General features: G+C 51.6%; 1 protein-coding gene across 3 annotated transcripts in view; it reads left to right on the forward strand.

The window, feature by feature from the left end:
• The window catches only part of LOC125621536 (uncharacterized), a 43,824-nt gene that overhangs the window by 28,154 nt on the left and 5,022 nt on the right, over positions 1-10,648 (forward strand). For 2 of the 3 annotated variants that reach the window (XM_075119807.1, XM_075119808.1), the window contains exons 2-4: positions 8,946-9,026; positions 9,540-9,666; positions 10,261-10,374. The exons of the other annotated variant lie outside the window; for it this stretch is intronic. In XM_075119807.1, the coding sequence (XP_074975908.1) occupies positions 9,003-9,026; positions 9,540-9,666; positions 10,261-10,374 (265 nt within the window). In that variant the 5' untranslated portion in view covers positions 8,946-9,002. The remainder of the gene's footprint in view (positions 1-8,945; positions 9,027-9,539; positions 9,667-10,260; positions 10,375-10,648) is intronic. 3 annotated transcript variants of the gene reach the window in all.

Genomic DNA, 10,648 nt, shown 5'->3' on the forward strand with positions numbered 1-10,648 from the left:
ACTTCTCTGGGATTTCACATTATGAATGTGAAAATGTTTTATCGTCCACACTGTGTGGTGGCTTTTTCTCTGTTCCTGAAGGCTGTTTGGTCACGTACTTGGCTGTTAGATTAGTCTGCCAGTACATAGCTCAGATTTATTAAGGGCTTCATGAAACAATTGTTGATTTGCAAGAACACTCCTTTTCAATTAAATTTTAACCTTTTTTTACCCCTTGTCAACTGATTTTTTTTCTTTGAACAATGACAATTATCAATATCCCTCAGTGCAAACACTGAGGGTGTGAGCTAGATTCACTCTCCCAGAGGCAGACACTGAAATGGGGAAGGAAGTTACCGCCTTATCCCTGCAGGGATGTGGGACATAGGAGGGGTAGAGGGTGGGAGATCGGGGGATTTAGTGGGTGGGGGGATTGAGCTGGGAAACTGCTGGGTTTGCTGCTGAGAGCCAGGCAGCTGAGGCTGAGAACTGTGAACTCGCTGCATCAGAGCTGGAGAGAGACAGGGATTATCATGCATGTGTCGGGTCAAGCCCTACCTGAATTGTATAATGCTGTGAATCCCGCCCAAGAGGAATGTTGTGGGGAGGGGGCAGTGTCTCCTGATTGCTGAGAGGACGAGGCTGGGCAGAGGTGAGAAGGAGGCCAGGGATGTCAGAGGACCTGGGCAGCTTTCAAGCCAGGCTGATCCCTATTGTGGAGGCCAGAGGGAGATGGGGAGCCTGACAGCCCAACTGGTCACCCCTCCCCATCTACAGCTGAGTCCTGTGTGGGGATGATAGTGATTGTCTCTGCCCTACTCACCCCAACCTGCATCCCTCTAACCTGAGCATTTTGGGTTCCCTGCTCTCGGGGGGTTTGCTTTCGTGACGGGCTCCCAGAGCCTCTTATGGCTTCTTGGCACTTTTCTCCCAATGTGTAGCTGTTGCTCTCTTGCTGGTCCATGGGGGAGTTGGGTGGAGAAATGGGCTGCGCTGGGGATTGAGAGAGGAGTTGGCCTTTTGCTTGTCCTTTGGAATAATAAAATAGAATTTAGTTTCTCCCACTCCCAGTCTCCGTTGTTTTGCATGAAATGGCTGCCAACTGCAGAGGTAAGGTGAAAGATTAAAGCAATGCAGATGTGATCTGGGACGGAAATACGCGGTGAGGTCACCCAGGCAACCTCACCCCTACCCTGTCACAGGCTCCTCAAACTTCCTGTAGAGATAAAACTGACTGAAAAATTGTGCCCCTCTCCCCGACCCCAGGAAGAGTCTGACTGGGTCATGGGCTCATCCTCCTCTCCCTCCCCCTGGTGCTAGGCAGAAGTAATCCCACCGGAGTCACGTGACTTGTCTACACCAGCGTGAAGTTGTTGTAAGGGGAGAATCAGACCATTGGCTTCTCGGTCTGTTTGCAGGAGATTGTGCTAAAGCGATTCTGATCACTGAGCTGGGTTTCAGCCCAGTGCCCGTTCTGACAATCTCACCACCTGCCTAATTCTAGCTCAGTCCCATTGCAATCACTGGGGCTAGGGGCTGAAAGATTGTGGAAATGGCCAGGGAGGGAATATTTGAGCTGAAATCACTGAAATGTATTTTGCAAGGTTTATGTTAATGGCGTCTGCTTCGCTCTCCTGCTTGGATGTTTTCTCTGGGGATCCCAGGGACAAAAAGGAGCAAGCGTTACCATCTTGGCTGCCAGTCCCCACTACGACTATCTACACCAGTGGTTCTCAAACTATGGGGCACGTCTCCCAAGCGAGTCACAGGAATGTGTCAAGGGAGGCGTGACCTGTGTGAGGTTTTTTTTTTAAGAGAGCACTGGCTAGCAGCCCCAGGTGGCTGGGGAAGATGAAGGAGGGCCGTGCATATCTGGGAGGTGGGGATAAAGGGGACAGATGGAGCCCTGCTATCCAGGCTCGGGCTCTCCTCCCGCCACACAATTCCTCACCTGGAGGCAGGGGGGCTCCAGCTGTCAGCCCCAGGTGGAGCAGCAGCGCAGAAGTCAGGGTGGCAATGGGGTGATAAGTCTGCGGTGAACAGCGATATTGGTGAATATCACTTTTCACATGGCCACCCTTCCTTCTGGGCTGCTGCTGGCCCAGCCAGCAGCCGCTGCTCTCTGCTCTGCCTTCAGAGCTGGGGTTGGGGATTTAAATTGTGACAGAAACAAATAAGGGGGGGGGGATGAAATAAATTGGAGAACCACTGCTCTAAACTATTACGGTCACCACTTTTGCAAAATGATAAATGTTGTGCAAAGTATGCCTTGAGAGGTATCATATAAAAAGTCATTGTCTGCTGAATATTATTATTATTGTCCTGTTAAAATGTGTGTATTAACATTGTGTATTTTGCTATATGTTTGTTACTGAAACATGCCGTAAAGCTGAAAAACACTCTCAGGGTCAGGTGCTCTGTAAATCTGAAAGATTAGCTCCTCAGAGCCAGGTGCTAAGTGTCCATTGATTGCTTAACCGGCCATTCACTAGCAGGGGAGATGTGAATAAGAAATTTACTATTCACCTGAAGGATGGTTGGACGCTTACCTGGGCCACAGACTGATTGTCACCTGCCTTCTCCCCCTACCCCCACCTCCCGCCTGCTGGCAAACCTCAAAGAGGAGAGCGATATAAAAATACAGAGTAGCCTCCATTTTTACCTCTTTAGTACCCAGGAAATCTAGCCTGGGTACTAAGAACTGTGAACTGCCTGCAACATCGGGTGGGGTGAGAAAAGCTGTTTGCTTCACATCTTAATTACTTAGGTTGATAAAATGTAGGATTTAAAATGCATGTTGACCATTTATTTTTGCTGTAACCAAATTGGACCTTTTACATCTTTATCACTTGTGACCACTTAAAATCTACCTTTCTCTTGATAGTAAACTTGTTTTATTGTTTTATCCAAACCAGTGTGTTTTCATCAAAGTGTTTGGGGAATTTCACTTCAGATAACAAGCCTGTTGCCTGACCAGCATCCTTTGTGGGGAGGACAAACGAATTAAAGAGCTTGGACAGCACAATGCACAGACTGGGCAGTACAAGACTCACATTTCTGGGGTGCAGGGCTGGGACTAGTGAATTGGTTTATGTTGCTCTGTAGTTTACTTCATGAGTGGCTGGCTAGTGGCACTCAGTCCTGTGTAGCTGGGAGTGACTTTGAAGGCTGGTGGCTGTGTGGGAGAAGAGCCTGAAGGGGTTTGTTGTTTGAAGGGGGAAGCACTGTGAAAGATGCCCTGGGATGGAGAACTAAGCAGTTCAACAGACTGTACCCTGGGGTGTCTCACACCCACTGTCTCCTGGGGCCCAGCATGGCACCATTGGGCTCTCATCATCCTGCTGCTGAAAGACGACCTGAGCAGGGCTAACCAGAGAGGGGGAACCAGCTTTGGCTAAATCCTGAACTATTCCTGGGATGTGACTTGGGGTTGTGCTGTCACCCTTCTCCTCACGCATCATTTTCCTTCCCCACCTTAGTTCTGCTCTCTCCTCTCTCTCCCTTCGCCTTGTGTCTCCTACAAGTCTGGCTCAGCCCGTCCCGACAACAACACCTCTTCTTCAGCCCTGCTTGTAGCCTGTGACCAGAAACGCCGGAGCGCGGTGGGTTGATCGCTAGGACCTGGGAGCGGCTGGGGGGCGGCTCTGGGGGGAGGATCGCGGGGCTCAGGCCCGGCCGCAGGAAGTGACTCGCAGCCGCTGCGGGGACTCTGGCTCCCGGCGAGATCCCCGCGCCCCGGCGGCTGGTGCTGGGAGCCCGGAGCCCGGGCTGCAGCCGGGAGAGGGGAACCTCCAGCCGGGCCCTGCCCGCTGCTCCCCGGGAGCCTCTCCCAGGGCAGAGCCCCCAGCCCGGCCCGGCCCCTGCCCCGGGGGGCCCCGCTTGGAGGGAAGGTAAGAGAGACCCGCCCCCGGCCTGTGGATAAAGAGATGCAGGGGGGCGTGTGGGCAGGACGGCGGAACAGGGATGCGGGGGGAGCAGGGGGCGGGTGACGGGGATGCGGGGGGCAGGAGTGATGGGGCGATGCAGGGGAAAGGGGGTGGCTGGAGGGGGACTGTGAGAGCAAGCGCAGACTGGTTGGGGAAGGGAGAGCCGGGGGCAGGGAGAAGGCAGAGGGGTGGGCAGAGATACAAGGCAGCCGGGAATTGTTTTTCCCTCGATCTGGTCAAACAAGCGTTGGGGGATGAGTGGGCAGGGGACTAACCCCTCACACAGGGGGGGCATTTCAGACTTTGGGTGGGGGAGCAACTTTAACTGTGATTCCAGGGGCTACTGAGGCCCCTGAAAACTCTTGGGTTTTTTCAGATAATATCATAGAAATTAGCTGACAGGCTCACCAGATCTAATTCTTACATTTTAAAAAAAGAGAATGAAATAAATATTAGACCCACTCAGCTCTAATACTAACATGATCTAAGCTTGTGTCATGTCACTTAAGGGAATTTCAATCTCTATTCTGAGTGTTTTAGTAACTCTTGAATACAACAATTGAAAGAACTGTAGAAAAATATGGATTTGTTCCTATCACCATTTTTTGCCGTTCACCAAGTTTGGAATAGATCATTTAACGTTCGGAACCATCCTCCTAGGGCAAGACCCCGTGAGTTTATACGGCAGGTGCCTGGGGCTCTAGGGGTGTTACCCCACTACAAATAATTAACTTGAAGCTGACTCTAAACAGGAGTGAAACTGACACTTTAAAGTCCCTTTCCCAGTATTGCCAACTCCAAATGTTCAGAAGTGTGAGATTGGCTTTAAAATCATGAGGCTGTGTACAAATAATAGATTTGGTGCTTATTGCCTTCTGCTTTTTGAGCCTTTCGGGTGTACTGGGGTCTCATTTTGAAGCTTTCTCCACAGCCACAAGGGTGATAAACTTCATTTTTCTTTAAGAAGGAAGGCTGAAATCATCACATTTCCACCTGACTCCAGGAGCTGGGGCTTTAAGGAAAACAATCATTCTCCTGAGGCTCATGAGAAAATCGTGAGAGTTGGCAATGCTGCTTTCACTTTTGGTTAAAGGCTAGTTACTTTCCAGAAGGCTCTTCAACACGACAGTATAATGACTGAGTTGCAGTTCTCACAGGAGAATATTTAAAACCAAACACCAGGAAAATTCCAGATTTGAAAGCTGAGGGGGAAAAAATGAGACTTCTGAGGTGTATCAAGGCCACAGCAGGCAGGAAAGGAAAATAAACAGGCCCAGGAGCTCTGGGCAGCTTTTCCTCTTGAAAGGAAGTTGGAGGGTCAAATCTAGTCCTTAATCCAGTAAAACATCACCTCCACTTATAGATCTTAACATGTGCTGAATAACTATGCACTTCCTACTTAAATAGCAGAGTCATCTTATCCAGGGCTACACTCTGAAACCTGACATTTTATACACACTGGCTCAGGGATTGTATTTACTGGCATATTCTGAACTGTGCTGAGCGCACAGATGGTGCCCACTGAATAATACAAATCATGACAATTGTCAACTTTATAGACTCAGAGGATGCAATTTCTGTTCTTTGTTCTGGAATTCGCCTGGGTCCAGCTGCAACCCTAAGAATCTGAGCATGAACACACCTGATAGAATCATAGAATATCAGGGTTGGAAGGGACCTCAGGAGGCCATTTAGTCTAACACCCTCCTCAAAGCAGGACCAATCCCTAACTAAATCATCCCAGCCAGGGCTTTGTCAAGCCTGACCTTAAATTATGATTAATTTAATTAACTTTAATTTAATTAACTTATATATTATATTTATATTATATATATATTATATAATATTATATAATTAATATATAATGATAATATATATATATATATATATATATATTATATAAGTGAGGAGTGAGGGTGTGGGAGAGTATGTGATGGAGGGAGGGGGGATGGAGTGGGGCGGGGCCTCAGGGAAGGGGTAGGATAGATCCCAGGTTGCACTTCAATTCAAAAGTTGATCTTGTGCATAAAAAAAGGTTTACCACTGATGTAGTGTAACCCTCTCTAGCCCCCCTCCAAGTAAGGCTGTATTCAGCAGAGTTAGGAACTGGATTTTCCACTCTCAGCTCCTCCCCTTGTTCCCAGGAGAGTCAGTCTGCCCAGGGGAATGCAGGGAATGGACCCGGGCAGGTCTGGGAGCTGGGAATCTCCCTCCCTACTTCCTGCTCCTGCTGCTCCTTCCAGTCTCTCCTTTCTCCCTCTTTATCATCTTCCCTCTCCCTGGGAGAGCTGGTGACTGCCTCATTGACGTGGGCCTTTGCTCTCATTAGGCAAATCAGCCACGGCCACTGCTAACAAAGGTTTGAATCTGTCTGTGTCTGTGAGGGCAGCAGCTCTGGGACTTGCAGACACACAGGGAGCCCCCTCTCCATGTAGGCCAAACTCCCCAGCAGGTCCAGAAAAGGGGCCCTTTGTGCAGAGTCACTTTCCTGCCTACCCCCAGCCCTTTCCCTGAGGTCTCCCCATCACCTGCAGGCTCCGGTTCAGGAGCTGGTGTCAGCAGAGCCCCAGAGGCTGGTTCCAGTCGCCGGAGAAATTCCCCACCTTGGCTGGGCACAGAGGGGCTTTAACAGAGGTCTCTCCTCTGCTGGGTAAGAAGCAGCTTCTCATTTTGGGTTCCCAGGTTTAAATGCAGGAGGCAGCTTCTGATCCGGGGAGCTGCACTCCAGGGCTATAATAACATGAGCAGGGAAGAGAGAGACAGACAGACACACACACACACACACACCTGCCTCCTCCTCTCCCTTAGCCATATCCGGAGCCCTCTGGTGGCAACACCCGATGAATGAGCTGCCTTGGACTCCCCCTGCAGCCCCCAGGGACAGGAAGGTGGAGGCTGATCCCACTGGCTCATCCGCACTCGGCCCCTGCCATACCCAGCAGTGACTCTGGTCTGACACCGGGTGTGGCTGAGATCTGAATCCTGTACAGAAATCAGCCCAGGGCCTTGGGCAGCCCGGGCAACCCTGAACACTCAGGAAACAGACCCCCAAAGGTCATGAGTTTGTCTCTTATTAGGTTTCAGAGGAACAGCCGTGTTAGTCTGTATTCGCAAAAAGAAAAGGAGTACTTGTGGCACCTTAGAGACTAACCAATTTATTTGAGCATGAGCTTTCGTGAGCTACAGCTCACTTCATCTTATTAGAAATCAAATAAGAAGGTGGGAGCAGGGTGTGGGTATGCGGGAAGGGAGGGGGTGGCCTATTTGCCGTGGAGCTTCTGAGCCGTGAGGGCAGGGGGGCCAATTGCAGGACTCAGCCCACCCCCCAAGGAGTTTCATGAAGGCGCTGTGGTCCCAGGTGGAGCTCTTAGTCAGTGCGGAATGTGAGTCCTGCAGAGAGTCAGTATTGTGTTGACAAACAGAGGCAGGGTGATTAACATAAGAAAGTGCTGGTAATTGCCTGTAAAACAGGAATCCCTTTTCAGGAACTGGGATTTAATGGGGAGGGGAATGCGGGGAGTGTTTTAAGAAAGAAAAGGAGGACTTGTGGCACCTTAGAGACAAACCAATTTATTTGAGCATAAGCTTTCGTGAGCCACAGCTCACTTCAGCGGATGCATGCTGTGGAAAGTGTAGAAGATCTTATTATATACACACAAAAAGCATGAAAAAATACCTCCTCCCACCCCACTCTCCTGCTGGTAATAGCTTATCTAACGTGATCACTCTCCTTACAATGGGTATGATAATCAAGTTGGGCCATTTCCATTTAAGAAAGAATGTGGAGGACTCAGAAGAAATACAGCCAAGCTCTCTGTGCCAAGCTTTACTCCTGGGGTCAGTTTGCTCCAAAAAATTAAAAAGTCTGCAAACAATATTGTACAAGTCTGCAAATGTTATTGTCAAAATAACAAGACATAATTTAATTATAATTAATTATATTAATTATATTATATTATAATTATATTATATTTAATTTAATTAACTTTAACCGGGCTGAGGTGGGGGTTGGGGTGCTGTAGGGGGTGCAGGCTCTGGGCTGGGGCTGAGGGGTTTGGGGTATGGGAGGGGGCTCTTGGCTGAGCCTGGGGCAGGGGGTTAGGGTGCAGAAGGATGTGAGGGGTGCATGCTCTGGGAGGGGGGGTTTGGAGTTTGGGTGCAGGAGGCGGCTCTGGGATGGGGCAGAGAGTTGGTGTACAGGAGGGGGTGGGGGGTGCAGGCTCTGGGAGGGGGCTCAGGGCTGGGGCAGGGGGTTTGGGGTGCTGGCTATGGGAGGGGCCTCTGGGCTGGGGCTGGGGTGTGGGAGGGGGTGCGGGGTACAGGGTCCAACCGGGTGACGCTTAACTCGGGCGGCGGTGCAGAAGGGCTAAGGCAGGCTCCCTGCCTACCCTGGCCCCATGCTGCTCCTGGAAGCGGCCGGCACATCCCTGTGGCCCTTGTGTGTGGCGGGGGGGGGCACATAGCTCCGCTCTCTGCCCCCCTCTGCAGGCACCGCCCCCACAGCATCCATTGGGTGCAGTTCCCCACTCCCGGCCAACGGGAGCTGCATGGGCAGTGCCTGCAGACAGGAGCAGGGAGCTGAGACCCCCTGCCCCCTCCCCCCAGGGGCTGCACTGCCATAGGGACATGCCGGCTGCTTCCGGGAGTGGCATGGGCCCAGGGCTTAGCCCCGCTGCACCGCCGGACAGTTAGCGGCCGGTGATCGCGATTGACTCTCAGAGGCTCCAGGGTCCACCGCTTGGTGATGACCGCACTACGCTGTAGGGCAATCCCTCGAAGTCGCTCCTTTGATTCTGCTCTTTTTCTAGAGTTTGACACAGAGATGCTGTTACGGGGAGAGTTTAAAACTGCTCTGGGGGGCTTAGTTCTGCTGGGAGGGGCCTGGCCTGGGTGGTAATAAACTAACTGGGTTTCTTCCCAGCATGGCAGAGTCCAGAGGATCTGTCTGCAGGGAACGAGCCTGGGGGGAATCGGGGTGTGAAATGGACTCAAGCCCCTTCTGACCCCCCCCCTCCCCAATTGACCCTCTCGCCCTGACAGGCTGAGGAATCACATCCACATTTCGCTCCAGATCAACCTAGGAGACAGGGAAGGGAAATGGCTGTGATGGAGCCAGCTCAGGTAGGGCTTTTCAGGGAGCTGCTGGGTGGGAGGAGACAGGATGTGATAAACCTGCTGATTTTCTGAGCTGGCCTATTGGGAGGGGGGAAACATTCCCACATTTCTGAACCAGGAAACACCCCCCTTGGCAGGCCTGGGAACATTTTCCAGACTCCCGGTGCTGGAGCCTGAACCCACGAGTGAGGGGCTGCTGTGGAATACGAAGGGAAGCTGTCGGGATTCCTGTCCCTGGCCCCAGCTCAGAGCTCTGCTTCCTGTATCAGCTTGTGGCTGGCAGGCGGGTGGGAAATGAGAAGACGCTGCCCTGCTCCGTGTGCTGGGGGGGACAAGGAGCTCTCACCTCCCCACCCTCTGAACCTTCCTGGCTGCTCTGAACAGGGGGTAGGTGGGATTCTGCTTTTCTGAGCCTCCCAGAGCTTCCAAGATGTTTATTTTTTCTTCTTCCTTTCCCGTATGACCAGTGGGGTTGTGGCTGGGGCAGCAGGCGCTGAGGGGGGACTCTTGTTGTTTCAGATGCTGGTGACCTTCGAGGAGGTGGCTGTGTATTTCACGCAGGGGCAGGGGGCTCTGCTGGACCCCGCTCAGAGAGCCCTCTACAGGGACGTCATGCAGGAGAACTACGAGACAGTGACCTCGCTGGGTAAGGGATCCCTGTCCCCTCGGTTATTAGAAAGTTTCTGGCCTGCATTTCTGACTCTGTTCAGGTTCTTCCCTGGTCAGTTAGATGAGAGGGGAATGGGTTCCATAGTCCATAGCTGCCATGTGAGAGAGACCTGCATCTCCAGCCCCCTTCAATGGGACCAGAGTGTCAAAACCTAATGGACATGCTAAACCCTTCCCACCCCTCCAGCTTTCAAGGCCAAGATGCCGTGTATTGTCCTGTGTGTATTGTTTCTCATTTGAACACATTTTCACCTCCCTCCTTGGGACTAGCTCCAGCCCTGGGGAGGGCTCTGGGCTCTGCAGGGGTAACTCCAGAGCTGTGTGTGCATCAGCAAGGGCCCCAGAGTGCACAGATCCTGCAAACTCCTAGCGAAGGTGTAAAAATTCTCTCCACCTCCCCAGACATCTGCCTCTCCCAAGGGGGCTCAGTGACCATGTTCCCATCCCTTTGGATTCCACGTTCTCCCAGCACAGCACGGGGACAGGTTCCATTCACGGATTGTCCTTTGTGACAGACACTCTCCCAATCCTCCATGCAACCTGATCTGGTCTGATTTCATCCCCTGCGCAGGATTTCCCTTTCCCAAACCTGACCTGATTGCCCGGCTGGAACGAGGGGAAGGGCCTTGGGTCCCAGATCTCCAGGCCTGTGATGAAAGAGAGATCCAGAGAGGCACCTGCACAGGTGAGGACTGACAGAAACCATCGGGCGAATTAAGGAAAAAGTTGAGAATCCCAGAAATGTGGTGTGAGTAAGAGCCCTCAGTTGCTCCTCATCTCAGCCAGAGTAGGGCTGTAGTCAGTAGATATTGCTCATGTCTTTCCACCCATCCTGTTAGCTGCAGGAGTTTCCTTCCCAACTTTCCTTCTGCGTGAGTGTTTGGGTGGGAAGTAGAGACAGAATCCAGTTGCTGATTCTTTGCAACTTGAGTGTGTTGGGTTTTCCCTCGGTGCCATTC

The sequence above is a fragment of the Caretta caretta genome, chromosome 14, assembly GCF_965140235.1.
Source record: "Caretta caretta isolate rCarCar2 chromosome 14, rCarCar1.hap1, whole genome shotgun sequence".
In the NCBI taxonomy this organism is placed as follows: Eukaryota; Metazoa; Chordata; order Testudines; family Cheloniidae; genus Caretta; species Caretta caretta.